Source organism: Lathyrus oleraceus, chromosome 7, assembly GCF_024323335.1.
Source record: "Lathyrus oleraceus cultivar Zhongwan6 chromosome 7, CAAS_Psat_ZW6_1.0, whole genome shotgun sequence".
NCBI lineage: Eukaryota > Viridiplantae > Streptophyta > Magnoliopsida > Fabales > Fabaceae > Lathyrus > Lathyrus oleraceus.
The window spans coordinates 212,618,343-212,634,236 of record NC_066585.1 but is presented as its reverse complement, the minus strand read 5'-3'; the positions used below and the strand labels follow the sequence as shown (position 1 = coordinate 212,634,236).

Genomic DNA, 15,894 nt, shown 5'->3' with positions numbered 1-15,894 from the left:
AGCAAAAGAAGCTGAAATTTAAGGTAAAGTTTTTTCATTTCATCTCTCATTCCTTGCATTAATTGTTTGAGCTGAAAAAAGAACGTTCAGTTCGGATATTCATCTTCTTACAAAGTTTGGTTGTTCTAGAGATGCATCTTTGAATTTGTCTGATACTTAGATTTTGAATATATTTTTCTGTTATGATTAATGTTAAATATGGTGCACCTGAATATATTTCTCAAAGCTACTTTGAGAATTGATGTTAAACCGGATGAAGTGAAGGATGATGTTAAACCGAATAATATTAAACGGTTGTTGTCGAGGTAGATGTGCACGAATAATTTATAGATAAACAAGAGTTTATTGTTCGTCAACATATGCTACAACGGATCGACATGGAGGCCAGAAAATTAGAGTTTAGTGTTGTAATCAGAAGATTTGACAATGGTTCTAATAGAAGAAGAATATTTGTATAAATAGGATCTCTCTTTTTATTTTTTTTACAAAAATAAATACATATTTCCATCTTGAATTTGTGTATTTCAATGGCACAAATATCCCATTTAAATTTAGGATCTCTTAGGACATGCTTCTCATCGATCTGAAATTCAAACTGAATACTCTTCTAAAAAATCGGAGAGTTATCAAACTCGAGTATCATTCGTCTTTGTTAACGACGAAGGAAAGATATGGTCCATCGTACTTGAACCGAAGACAGATAGAGATTTAAGGGTTATGTAGAATACATATTACCATTACTCGACAAGGGATCTGATTGAAGTGGATGCTGTAATTACAGGATCAAGGAAGATATTATAAAAATGTTACAATGTCTTGAACCACCGATTGTATAAACGATTGTCTATATAATATTAAGTATTTGAATGTTAATTTGTGTTGTTTTTCTAACATTTTTGCAATTGTTTCTGGTTATTTCTAATTTGACCTAAGAGAATATATTAGAGATGTATCTCTGAAAAATTCACTGAATATTACAACATTACGTTAAGGGTGATTACAGAGAGAATATATTAGAGATGCATCTCTAAACACACATCAATGTTTATACGAAAATGCATCTCTAAATTAAATTTTAACAATAAAAATGTCTTAGCAATTTGGACTAGAGAGTGTCCAAAAATAATGCATTCAAATATTCATTTCAAGACACTAGAGACATTTTCGAATTTTCACGAACCCATGGGATTTAGAAATAGAAAGCAACCCTCTTAGAAACATTGGATATTCAGTGGTGCTTTTTTTATATGAACTTCATTTTCCTGGTGCATTTTATAAGTTGACATGAGACTTCAAGCTACAATTTGGTTTAGGATGGATTTAACAAGGGCTGTTTTCTAGATACATTGGCAAAAGAATCATGAAATGACGTGCACGTCTTCAATTATTTGCATTAAATGGTTGCCCACTATTGTCTAGGGGTGGCAAAATGGATGGATTGGATGGATATGGATTGGATCGTTAATGGATGGATCAAAACAATCCATTATCCATTAACAATCCACTAAATTTTTTTTAAAAATATCCAATCCAATCCATCCATTAAGAATAAAAATCCATCCAATCCATCCATTATCATATTTTTAGTGGATGGATATCCATCCATCCATTTCTTTTTCCTTCAAAAATTTTCTTTTTTTGAAAAAAATCACTTATTTTTTTAATAAAACAATATCAACTTTTTTCGAGAAAAATCATTTTTTTAAAAAAAAAATATATATTTTTGTATTTTCTAAAAAAATAATTTAAAAATTGTTTTTTTTTTGAAAAAAAATATATTTTTTATATTTTTAAAAAAATAAATTTTTCGAAAATAAAATCAAAATTTGGTATTTTTCAAAATTATTTTTAAATTTTTGGAAAAAAAAACGATTTTTTGTATTTTCAAAAAAAAATATTTTTTATTTTTAAAAAAAAAAAATTAATATTTGAAAAAAATTATTTTTTTAAAATTAGATAAAAAAATCCATTGGATCATTAAAATGTGTTGGATGGATTGGATCAATCCATGCTTATAAATGGATGGATTGGATCAATCCATTAACTTAATTTTTTATGTAGTGGATGGATTGGATGGATTTTTTGATGGATGGATTGGATGGATTTTCTCTAAATGGATCCAATTGCCACCCCTACTATTGTCCACACAACAATATTTACAGACAAAAAAAAAGTAAAGGTAACATACACAAATAGAAAGGCTTTCAAAGAGTGATATTATTTAATTATGTACACATCTAGCTAAACCAATGGGGTCATACAATGACACCCGTTTAATAAATGAATAAGAATCAAAAAGCACAACCATATTGACAGCATATACAATTACTCTGTTGGAAAAGAATCAGCCAACTGGTTCAATCAATTAATCTACATCTGCAAACAATGCACATATTCAGAAATGGAAAATGGATAGTGAGTGATCCTAAAGAAATATTAGCTTGTTAGCAACTATCGTATCATCTAGCAATGACATTCAAAATTAACCAGCCAAAGTTTTGATCTCATCCGCTTGACTTCAATTGATAAAGGAAGCCCAACTTCCACGATGCACGGAGAGACTGCCCGGCCGACTAATAAAAGCTCCCCCTGGTCTCCTGGGCCGATGAAGTAAGAGTATAAACTACTCAACTCTCATCATAACCTGCATATAGAATTATATAGAAACTATTTAGCACTAGAATAGTAATGACATTAAGAACAAAGTCAAACTAAGATGTCTCTAATGGCACCATTTAATCAGTCTTCTTCCCAGGGTTGTGTTGGACAATATTTCTCCATGGACTCCTTTTTGCGTTCAGGATCAAGGCTGTGAAGGGGGTGGAAAAGAAAAGACGTTGGTTACATCCAGTTTAAGAGAATTCAAGAATTACTAAATAGGAAATTGTCTCCTGATAAAATATCATTTCAAATCAATTTTGTAACAGACCTATTTCTAAATCCAAGAAGAGCATAGTGTACAGCACTTGCACAGGCCGAAGCGGGAGCTATGGCAGCTGCAGGAACTGCTCGAACAGCAGAAGCCAAGGCAGGTCCTGCACCTGAACCGCGCTGGAACTTTTTCAAGGGGTTCTGAACTAACACCGAAGCAGATTTACCCAGGCCATCACTGAGACTCTCACAAGCCTGTTAAATCAAGAAAAACAAACTTAATATTGTGATGAATAAGAAAACATGATGCAAACACACTGAATTTCACTATCGTAAAGGACGCCTACCACTAATAACTACTAATATTATTCAGGCCATGTCACTGTCAAATGCAGAACTTTTAATACCCTCCAAATTTATGATAGACTTCGATATCACCTTAAAATTTGAATTAGACTTAACTTAACCCAATAAAACCTACTTATAAGGTGAGAGATGTTCACCACTTATAAAATACTATTCAGGTCATATCATCATCCAATATGTGACTCTCAACAGTTTTAATAAGTCTAGTGATATTGTTGATACATGTTCATTAAATCTGAAATTTACTGAGAGCAGCTCCAAATTACTAATCTAGTGTTCATTTTACTTGAGGCATTTTTTCTATTTGCCTTTCATTTAACACAAGAATAAATGATGACAACATAAAAGCAAAGCATCATTCTCAATGTTGACATTTTACCTGTTGAATTCCTTGTTGGGCGTCCTTAGGTTGATTAGATCGAATGCCAGTCTTTGATTTATCTTTTACAGGCAAAGCAACTGAAGAAGGTATGCTTGAAAGACTATATTCTGCTTGGACAAGAAAGTCGTGTGCTCCAGCAGCTAGATGAACTCCAAGTGCAACAGCTTCAAGTGAAATGCTTCTAAGAAATGCAATTGTACCTGCATAGATTTTTTAACATTTAATATAAAAAACTGATCCAGTGTATAAAATTAATATCAGCACTTAGAGATCCAGAATACAAATCATATAATCTCCTTATAATATAACAAATGGTGGTGTCAATAAAATTTAGTTAAGGAAATTTCAAAAGTCCCATGAGAATGAACATCAAAACTGACTTTGCAGCAGTTGTGTGACTAGACAGAATACTAAATCACAAGTGAAAAGACTTCTTGCCTACCACTAAAGGACATAATATCACACACAACGCTATAGCACACTTTTAGAAACAAACTAAAAGATATGATAAAATTTAGGGATATAAATAGGAAAAAGAAAACTTCCAGTAAATATTTACCACTTAATAATAAATAACTAAAATCCAAGGAATACATATAATAAAAAGAAAATATTATAATTTAGTTAAAATAACTCATGCAATGCCGAGGTAACCAATAAGTGTTTTGATACACTTCTATTACTATTTGCTGCTTACTTTTTTCTTTATAGAGCCAAATTATACAGGTAATCAAACTAGGGAAGAAATATCTACCAATAAAACCTACCTCTCTGCAAACCTTTGATCACTCTCCGCTCCTTCTTGTAGTTCTCTACTGGTGACGAAATCAGCTTAGCAGCACCAGTCCCAACTGCAATTAATGATCGTACAGTGGGAAGCCCCCGCAGTATTTTATGAATCTACATAATGAAAATCATAAATTAAGAGAGATAAAAATAATCGTCACATTCACAAGGAATAATATCACAGTTAGCATACCTGATTCTGAGATATATCTTCCAGCCACTCCCCTAAAGCTGTTTCGCCAACACTGTTCCAACCATAGATGCCAGAAGCATGAACGTGTTTCAGGTTAAGCTCGACACCCTGGGACAATTTACAAACATATATCAGTTCAGGTAAACATGTCCTAAGAAAAAAAAAATTATGCAAGCTTCACTCTTAAGAAAAAAATCACAGCAAAAACTATTTTACAGTAATTACCAGAAATAGAAAAAGTCAACAATCCTTGTAATATAATTTTCAGAGTACAACAGGTGTATTTCGAAGACAGCATAAAAAATCCATTATTTGAATAGACATGCAAATCCAGCATAGATTAAAAAAGAATGGCTTATTTAAACGTGATTTGATGCCAGCAAATAAAAAGAAACCAAGGTGTTCTGGTAGTCCTTTAGGCACTTCTTGTGCATTGGGATTATTGTATTTTGGTGGTTATCACCTATTAATTAATATATTTTTGCCATTAAAAAAAAGGTGTTCTGTATTTTTAGTTTTTTGTAACTTAATCAACACAAAAATATCAGGCCACATGCACTCACCTTACCAAGTAATGCAATAAACAACTTCGCTAATAAACAAAAAATTGATACTATACCATTACAACACTGAGCAAATCAAGGGATTATGCAGGTACAAAGAAAAGTAAAATAAAATAAAATTTCTTAAAGCAACAATTGAAGAGTAAATTGTACCTTCCAAGGGATAAGATTTACAAGTTCTACATATTTCCCACACCTTAATGCTGCTAGATCTACATGATTAGGACTGTAATCCACACGAACAATAATAGACCGTATATCTAGTTTCTGAAACCAAAATTAATATACACATATATTAATATGATCAGCTAGAAGAAAAGTTTATCAAAGAAACATGCCTTAAAACCAAGTCTAAGATGTACTCTCAATTGCATGAGTTTCTTGAAATCAATACTTACCTGGAAGTAAGGAAGCAATGCCTCTTGTGTGATTGAATGGCATGCATGATCTTTACTTTTCTCAGTAAATGATTTTGAACCCTCCGAATCATGACAATTATTAGGAAAGTGGTCATTTAATGGGTTTTTCCTTCCAAAGAAATCAACAAGAAAATTGAGCTGGCACTGATGTAGATGTAATAGCATAGGTAGAAAAGCAACATTTAACCTGTAGAGGAGGAAAAAATAACATGGTTTATGTATAAGGAAAATTCCTTGCTACTCATTTACTCCAATATATTATTTAAAAATTTATAGGAAATTCCATCAAGTTGGCTAAAGTTGCAATGAGAAGCCAGGCTTTCTAATATTTTATAAATCTATAATCAATATGTAACCAAAAAAAATGTTTATTTTCTAAACAAGTGGGTAACCCATACCCAGCCCAAACTGAAATTAGACGGTTTTACCAAAACAGAACCATAGCTAAGTGGTTAATCTAGCAAACCCAACCCAAGGTTCAGGTCTTGGTTTGGGTCGAGGGCTAGGCTAAACACTCAAACAATGATGTTGTTATGTTTTAGCTAAAAAGACCTCGCTACAAGTCAACAAATACTTATAAAAACAGTTTAGATTTGTATTGTAACAATGTTACCTGTACTCCTCAAGGGGAGTTAGAGGATCTGGTCTAACTGCCTCCAAGTCCAACTTAAATGCTTTTGAATAAGATTCCCTAGGATGGCCCTTTGAGTAATAATATCCTAGCACCTTCCATTTCAAAAATAGAATTATGAAAACAAAGAATTTGAAAGTTAGGAGATGTTCAAGTAAACCAGAATATAATTTAATATAACTAAACTAAACCGTTAATATTACCAGTATCCAAGGTGCATTTTGGCTTCTGTCATAAAGAAAAAAATCTTGAACTGACAGAGACATCTTAGATACATGTAGTCCACCAACTGGAAATGCATCATACTGAAATTTCATCCCAGACAATGCAAGTTCCAAGCAAACAGACGTGTTCCGCCCAGAATGTTGTCCATTTTTCCCCGAATCAACCAAGTCAGAACCGCCATACATTTTCCATCTTATATCAAGGTTTTTTAAAATTACACGTCCACAAGTCTCGCTGTGGGGTGGGAAGTCATTAAAATGAAGTAGGCCATGATGTGCGGCCTTCACTGGTCCAGTTTTTCCATTTTCGTCTGAAATGTGATTTTCTAATACTTTAGAAGAGTTGCCTTCATACCATCCACCACTTCCTCTTTCAATCTCTCGATGTGACACATTCCTCAGCTTGATTTTAGAAAGCTCTTTAGAATGTATATCTATGGATAGCTCTGAGAGAGGTCGTAAGTCAGACAAACAATAGCTTTCTATAATCTTTGGAAAGCATCCGTCTTGCAGAAATGAAGTGTGACTACCTTCTGGTCCTAATACAGGCACTGACTCAGGCAACTTTAGTTCAGGAGAGAGAACTTCAGGTTCATCCAAATTCATCTTACCAACCTCAACTAAGCTGCTTCTATCATGTGGAATGTAAAATCCTGATTCAAAAGAATATGATTGCCATGCATTATTGTCATTTACTTGAAATGCATCTTCACATATTTCATCCATCAAACCAGCTATACTAGCTCCATCCTTTGAATATGTTTTTGGAGAGCACTGCTCAGAAGTTGAAGTCGCCGTATCATGTCTGAGAGGCTTGCTTTCATTATTAAATGCATCGCTCTGCTGTGCCTGTTGAACATTATCCCATCTATTCTGCAAATGCACAATGGACTCCTCAACATCAGGGGCAAACAATAGCTGAAGTTGAGCAGCCAGACGAATCAGAGCAGCAGTTGTATCATAGCAAGTTTCCACATTAAGGTGAGATTTAGATAATTTTAGTTCCCAAAGAAGACCACTAGCACAGTTGGTTTTCAAAATTGCCTCCAGAAAAGCCTCCTGAGCAACTTTAACATACCCGGACTTTTGAAGTTGCTCTACACTGTAAGTGTCTGGGAGAGAATCAAGCTTTGAAATTAAATGAAGCAAAAGCCCGAGGTCTTGCACTCTAATATGAAAAACACTTTCAACTGAGTCTGCCATAGATGAACTTGAAAGAGTCAAGCTGGATGCAGCCAACAGACAAGAAACACACTGTTCCCCCATATCTTCTTTGATGCAAGAAAAGCCAGACACGGAATTATGGACCTCACTCTGACCAAAAAGATTTTTCATAAAGGGCTCATAACTCAAAGCAATGTCAATCAAGCTGAGAACAAAACAAGTCGTGTAAGAGATATCTTGTTCCCTCTTTGAAATACTAGTATCATCTGCATCTTTAGTAATAGAAGCAGGCAAACTGAAAAAGGATGATATTACAACAAACCAATCCACACGACCGCCTACAGCAATAATTGTGCAACAGCTGACAGCAATAGATGTAATTTTATGAGAAATCTCTGGGTCAGATAGATATATGATCTCAGAACCAGCACATCTAGAGGATAATGCATTAGAACCTCCCCCATTACCTCGCTTCACAGAGGAGTTGTTGCAAGCAATCAGAAGAAACTCATGATCAGGCACTCCAGTAACAGACCCATACAACTTGCCTTTGCCATGGGTTAGTCGGAAGAAACTCGCAGCCTTAACACCACCTGTATTAGTGACAGATAGCAACTCAAACCCTTGAACCTTCAGCTTGAATTGATGCCATTGTCCAGGAAGCTCACTCTTGATTGAGCTTTCGATACTCTCAGATGTATCCCTACTAATAAGAATTTCAACAGAATCACATTCTAAAAATACCGATGATTGTGAGACTGGAGAATGTTTATCCACATTGGCTTCCTGAGAAGTCTCACATGCTGTTGCATTTAGCATCTGAAGTAAAAGCTCGTATATGCCTTTATATAGAGAATCATTCATATTAATCACAACTTGAGATAGATGGACATGCATGAGTAATGACGAGCTTAGAATCATCTCTTGTTGAGTTTGAGACTTCCAATCTTCCAAATCTTTCACCGTTGATGCAGACGCATATTCATACCCTCTTCCGGCAATATCATCTTTTCCCTTTGATTGCTCTGAATTAACAAATAATCTAGCTTTCTTAGCAATCCAAGGACCGGTCACTTGACCCTCCTGCCAAACCACACGAAAAACAGAGAAACTGCCCCTTCTACGAGCAATGGAAAGAAAACAGCTGCCATAAAATTTCTCATTCTTCACATCATTGGAGCTTATTCTACCACTGTCGCTACTTGTTGATGTGATCAAGTATACATCTAGATCACAAAAATTCAACTGAAGAGATTGTGCTGCTACAGACGGAAATCTTTTCTTTGAACTTGCACTTGAAGTTTGGCTACCATCTGAGGTGCAACCCTTGTTCAAAGGGGACGATGAACTAAAATCAAGAGCAATTAACTTTTCCCAGGAAAATGAAGCAGCACGATCTCCAGCCTTATCAAAAGGAAAACACAGTATTACTCTTGCACTAGAAATTGATATATCACCATGCAAGCATTCTGTTGTGGAGAAGGATGTCGCACAGGGACTGAAACTTTGCTTCGTGTCATTTTGAGATGATCCACACTTTTCATCTGAGGCTTCAGAAAAAATCTCTTCGGCTTTATTATGCACTTCAAGTGATTTTCCAATTTCCTTTAGCAGGTTAGTGAGCACATTTATCACAGAAAATATTACCCAGAAAGTAAAAGGGGGCAGGTTCAGTGAGAATGATGTCATCCCAGTCACACAACCATCTGAAGAACTTGATTGCACTGTAAATTTGCAATTGGTGACACCAGAAGTTTTAAACAATGTAACTTTCAGTAAGAAATCCTTATTTCCAAATGGAAAGTCTGTTGCAACTGGCCCAATTAATGAATCTGAATATAGATTGTAAGAGGTAGACAAAGGGAGAGCATCAAGGACCTTAGTTTGTAAGTGTCCAACCAAAGCACTCTGATTTTCAGCATTACTTCCAATGTTCAAAAAATTAGCAACTTCTACACGCTTCACGGTGCCATCAAAAGTCATTACTTGAGGACATACCTATTGACATTACAATGCATTAGGATAGAGTTCATTCAAAATTATATAGCAGAGTAAAAAAAAGAAGACACTGCAGATCTCATAAAGCAAACATTAAACTATGGGTAAGGACTAATGAGAATGCAAAAGGGTTCAGGGAGAAATTATAAAAGAAAAAATGCACCTTCAAGGCAACAACAATTTCATTGCACTCTGCACCAAGATAATCAATCTGTGACCCAACTGTGTTACCAATTTTAGACTTATAAAAACAGCTCTGTTCATCATCACAGAAGGATAAAACAATAGATACTCCTGAAAAAGTAGCCCTGAGATTGGTTTCCATGTGATGCTGTTCTGTTGACCGATATAGTAAAAAAAACTAGTTAGCACAAACAAATTATCAAAAGAAAACATTATATATATATATATATATATATATATATATATATATATATATATATATATATATATATATATATATATATATATATATATATATATATATATATTGAGACATGAATAAGGTAATATGCAAAAACGAATAGTATACAAAAAGTTCTGAGCTAGACTGAATAATGAAAAAACGCAGTGCATATAAAAATGAAGATACAAGTTTCCATGACATCAACTGAAAATAATCATAAGAAGTCAAGTACCAGAGGGAAGATGCAAAGATCCAGAAGCAAGGCTGGATGCAGCCGTAATAGCACTGAAAACCGAACATGTCCAGTTCCACATTCCACTACTCCCTAAAGCAGATTGAGAATTTCTCATTCCATCAAAACATTCAAAAAACTGGTCCACGCTGCATGAATTCCCATAATACCAGAATTATCAACAGCATCTAAACATCTGATCCATGACTAATGACTCAAAATATTGGCAAAACCAATAAAATACTAAAACTACAGACTTGATTTAGCTTTCATGTAGATAACTGTAATCCTGAGGAAGTGATTTTGCAGGGATATTGTGAACATGGTTATCAAATTGAGATTCAAATCGTGAATTGAATCTTATTATGAATCGTAAGATACATAGCAAATAAAAATATGACAATTTTAAGTAAAAACAAGTGAGATAACAAAATTATAAGAGACCAATTTTTGTACATTTGTCAGAGCAAAAAGTTTCACACTGCAAGCAAATCACAAACAATCATATGTGTGACTTTAGAAGTGGTTATCGTTTTTATGATATGACACTTATGACTAATTCAGTGTAAAAATCTTTACACTGATAGTGTAGATAAATTAAATCCAAATTATAAACTGATATGTCATACATAAACCTCAAAATAATTAAAGGTTCAAGTCATAATTCAATTGACAAAAAGAAAATTGGCTTGCTAACGTTGACCAAAAAAGTGGTTAACTAAACCATGTTTAGGTAGTGATTCATTAGGATTTCATTAGAATGAACCACGAAACATCATATTGAATTGGAATTTACCATAATCAATCGAGATTCAAAATGATATTCATCTCCAAAATAGATAAGCACTAGAAATTCGTGTTAATTAGGTTTAGTTTTTCTATTAAAACGAGATATGACTCGCATGTATCGTGAGATCCTGACAACCATGATTGTGAAGATTAAGTAAAATTGCACAACATACACAAATTAGTGAAATTAGTTTAATGTAATAACAAAAGGAAGTTAAATTGTTAATTAATATAAATGAATTTGAATTACACTACCATGTTAAAGTTTTTAGACTCGTCTGCAACACATCCGACTAGTTGAGAATTGAGAATCTAGAGACATAACAATGCTAGATATACATTTTTTAAACAAAACAAAAAACAATCAATTGAACAGTTTTTTTCCTCTCATTGGGAGGGAAGGGAGGATCAGTTTACAGCATATGTTCAATTAAAAGCAGCAGAAAAATTCCACCATTCAAAGAGAGCGCATAAAAACTTTGAAGTATGGGTACTCCGAATTTCAAACCGTACCCGGTACTATACCCATATCGATACTCGTTGGGGGGTACGTGTAGGTAAAAGGTTAAACACCGAGTACGTGCCAAAAAAAGTTTTTAATACAAACTTCGGTACCACGTGTAGGTACTTTTTTTAGTACATACCAGTCCGGGCCTTTGATAAATAAATATATTTTCTTATTGAGAACAAAAGATTATAAATTTTGGTTCTACCATCTACTTTTTTAATTTTCTTTATTACATTGTGCACTCTTTCCCTATTTTTTAATACACAAATAATTTTTCCCTATTTCCTACTATGCAATATATTTTCTTTCTATCCTAATTTTCCCGTGTTTCCTATATTTATTTCCTAATATATTTAGATTTGTGATTTAGTAAATTATGAAAGAGATTTCCTTGTAATAAATTATTTATGATTTCTATCTTTTCTACAATCTAACTATACAACAACAACAACAACAATAACCAAGTTTTATCTCACTAAGTGGGATCGGCTTCGGCTACATTGATCAAATGACACGACAATGTTCTATGATATATCATGTCTCCGTCCAACTCATTAATCTCTAGATCTTTCCAAATAGTTTCTCTATTAGTTATTCGAGGTCTTCCTCTGCCTCTAGTGATTTGTCTGCCCTTCGTGTGATCTATTCTCCTAACTACACATAATGTACAGATGTTCTCTCTACATGTCCAAACCACCTGAGTCGGGTTTCCACCAACCTTTCTACAATAGGGGCTAGTGCTACCCCAACTCTCTCTCTCTAAAGTTGTCATACCTAATTTTGTCATGTCTAGTCTTACCACACATCCAACGCACCATTCTCACCTTTGACATGGTCACTTTATTCTTATATTGGTTCTTTACTGTCCAACACTCTACACTCTGTCCCGTACACAACATTGGCAGTCTTACCCTTGAGCTTAAACAATCCAATCATGTTGATTTAAAATTTATACTAACATACCTATACCTTAATTTTTTTTTGCAAAATTTCATATTCTGTACCTGGTACTATACCCATATACATGCAACATAGCATAAAGAAGGATATTTTAATTGAGATTGTAAGGAGAAGTGAATTGGTCAAACTAAAATTTTCCTAAATGCAAAATTCTCTAGAAGGACTGTTGGACACAATTTATTACTACCTTTGTCCATAATTATAAGACTCTCTTGAGTTTTTTCTTTGTCCCTTTTTATAACACACCTTTCAAATATCAAGGTGCATTAATTATTTTTTACCAAAATACCCCTAATTATGTTGCATCTTTTTCTACAATTTGTAATAAATATTCCTATACAAACATTAACCGATTCTCTCTCTTAAAAGACAATCTTGTAAAATTACCGTGTCAACCAATTTAGTACAGTAATCAACTTTCTTAATTCTCGTGTCTTTTTCAAGAGGGTCTTATAATTAGGGACGGAAGCATTACTAATTTACTATCACATTTTTCTTTAACAGACATTTAAAATTTAAAACATGTCAAACAAGGACTTACCTCGCCCCAAAATCAGGTTCTTGAAAACCATCTTTAAGATTCATGTGAGTAGAAAATGGCACCCAGTCTGAAATAAGATTAGCAGCAGGAAGCAGAGCTTCAGGGGATTCTGGATCTTCTGGTTGGGTCAAGGAGGCACAATCGGCGCGTAAACTACCATGGCCAGTTATCATTTCACCGGTGACATTGGCAATAGAAACTGAAGTTGTTGAAGGATTCAACAGTGCGGAATTTAAATGTGAAGGTCCTCTTAAGTTGTGATTCTTGCAGTTGGCATCCTTATTCAAATTTTTAAGAGTTCCCCATGATTTCAATAGCCACTCAATTGAGCCAGGCTGAAATCTTAACACTACGGGATCAACACAAACGTCTGCATCCACCTTGCAAATGTCCAAGGAACCATTCTTCCAAGGAATACTTAATTTTATATTTCCACCAAATCCACCTTGTTTCCCGGTCATGACCGGACAAGTGGATCTAGTTGAACCCAGACCAGGACCTGGTAACTGATTCTTTTCATTATCTATTTTGAGAATCTCAAGTACCGCCCCATCAAACTTCACAAAATTTGTTAACCGGCTTATTCCAAGGAGATCATCCTTAGACTCAGTATCTTCAGACAAACTGGTCCCACATTGTATTTCAGAAACCCGAAGAACTAAAGTACCATGACAATCTATTTCCCTTCCTTCATCATTTTCCAAAAATGGATCAAACGCAACAATCACATTTGTTATTTTCACATGAAAGCTAGTAAGCAACCACTTTATCATATTTGCAATAGTTTTCACACCCTCATGAACATCCATTGAAACTGACTTCATAGCATCATCTGCTGTTTCAAGATTGGTCTTACTTGAGCTATATTTAATTTCACAATCATCTTTATCAACATCAGAAGAACCACAAGCTTCATCTCCAGTGGTTGAGGTTTTATTTACGCAAGGAGAAACTACGAGTTCAAGCTCATTCACTTCAACCTCACAACCTTTACCACTCCAAGGCATTTTAACCAAAAGATATCCAATTGACCCTTCTTTTACCATTATAGATGATGTTCTACCAAGCTGTTAAAACAATAGCCGAAGAAAGCAATAAAATAACGGAAAATAATAATATATTGATGAAAATTTCAACAGATAAAACCTTCACGTTAGAATTTAATACCAAATAACAAAATTGAGGAATAGGAAAAAGAAAGAGAAAGCGAGAATTGTATTGATTACCTTGGCGTTGATGAAGTCGAGATTGAGAGCGAGATCGGTGAGCTGAATGGTACCTTGTGAAAGTTGAACATCGAGCTGGTCGAGGTCGATTTCGCCGAGGATAAACTGTCCTAATTTCTTCTTCAGGAAGAATTTGCAAACCCTCTTGAGAGCCCAGCGGGAGAACATGGCTTCCGCCGATTTTGCAATCTTCCAGGGGAACATGATGATGGAAAAGAGGAATTGAGGGAGAAATTAGGGTTTACGTTGAAACCGTGGAAGCGGAAGACGGCGTTGGTTGGTTGCGATATTTTGGGGTGGCGGCGTTGGTTGGTTGCGATATCTTGGGGGTGGCGGAGACCAAAAAAACATAAAGCTCCATACGCAAAGCAACCACGAGAAATTAAATTAAATTGATGAAGGAATGAAATAGATGTGCATGATTTTTAAAAATAAAATAAAAGAGTTCAACTTGAGTCTTCTACCGTCTTTTAATGCTTTATATTATTCTGCCTTTTTCATCTTTTCCATTTTCCTCTTTTTCCTTTTTCCTTATTCGCGTCTTCCAAGTTGTGAATTCTATTTTATCCTTTTAGAATATCGGTTTTTGACTTTTTATATATTCACTCTTTAGTCAAGAAGAATATATATATATATATATATATATATATATATATATATAGAGAGAGAGAGAGAGAGATATTTGTATTTTAGTATATCTTTTATTTAAAATCTCCAATAATTATTTTATCAAATTAAATAATATAATTTTATTCTATTCTATTTTTGTTATGATTAAATATATTTTTTCATCTAAATAATTAGATTTTTTTTAAATAATCATTTTTTAATTTAAATATTAAAATAACTAATTTTTTAAATTAATTATTAAAATAACTACTTTTCACTACTTACGCATCCAATTACCATTCAAAGAAGACGTCAATGCATCTGGGGCATGCTTGCAATACTAATGGACCTAGGCACTCATGCATCTGGCGCATGCATGCCTTGATGCCACATGCATTGGTGCATGCATACACTACACTACATCAGTGTATGCGTTAATGCATGTTGTACCATCTCGAAAAATACGATTCCTCGCGATGATCGCGGAAAAAATTATGTTCGAACAGAGTCGCCACCAAACTTTATTTATCCCAATGAAGGAATAGGAAAATATCGATAAAACCTTTGGGAAAAGGAATAATGGTCGTCGCAACCATATTCGAGTTCGGGAGTTGATTACGCAAGGGGAAGGTATTAGCACCCCTCACGTCCATTGTACTCAACAGGAACCTTTTAGTTTAATTTACGATTTGAGTGTTAACTTATGTTGTTTGTTTTCTTCGAGTGAATAAAGAATATTGAAAAGAGATGGATGGAAACCTCATAAGGGGGGAAAACGGAGGTTTTTTATTAGTGTGCTCGCGAAGATACAGCAATCTCCTACCTACGTATCCTTGTGGTGCAATAAGGAAGTCAGAGCATTCGTAGTTCAGAAGACTACGGTTTGTTGGTGTCTTTTATGAACAACTGTGTAGATCGTGTTCTAAAGGCTAAACACTGGTTTGTCTACTCTCTGCGGAGGCTTAAGCACTAGTTTGTTATGTGTGTTAGAAGGGATTAAACAGCGTTTTTGCTGGAAAAGAGTTT

At 34.3% G+C, this 15,894-nt stretch overlaps 1 protein-coding gene across 1 annotated transcript; it reads right to left on the bottom strand.

Annotated features, from left to right (window-relative positions):
• Positions 1–2,185: 2,185 nt before the first annotated feature.
• LOC127107669 (autophagy-related protein 2) lies at positions 2,186–14,763 on the bottom strand. Its single transcript, XM_051044975.1, has 14 exons — positions 14,260–14,763; positions 13,034–14,100; positions 10,236–10,384; positions 9,761–9,933; positions 6,415–9,597; positions 6,194–6,306; positions 5,560–5,767; positions 5,315–5,428; positions 4,599–4,706; positions 4,387–4,519; positions 3,617–3,819; positions 2,930–3,126; positions 2,733–2,809; positions 2,186–2,644 (listed from the first exon to the last, which is right to left on the bottom strand). The coding sequence occupies exons 1-13, from the start codon at positions 14,461–14,463 to the stop codon at positions 2,740–2,742; spliced, it is 5,922 nt and encodes a 1,973-aa protein (XP_050900932.1). The 5' UTR covers positions 14,464–14,763; the 3' UTR covers positions 2,186–2,644; positions 2,733–2,739.
• Positions 14,764–15,894: the final 1,131 nt, after the last annotated feature.

Excerpts from the sequence above, each read along its gene's own strand:
- LOC127107669 (XM_051044975.1), bottom strand. The coding sequence starts at position 14,463 with ATGTTCCCCTGGAAGATTGCAAAATCGGCGGAAGCCATGTTCTCCCGC. Across the intron at positions 4,707-5,314 it reads TAAATCTTATCCCTTGGAAG|GGTGTCGAGCTTAACCTGAA; the intron begins GTACAATTTACT and ends AAATTGTCCCAG. Across the intron at positions 3,820-4,386 it reads GATCAAAGGTTTGCAGAGAG|GTACAATTGCATTTCTTAGA; the intron begins GTAGGTTTTATT and ends AAATCTATGCAG.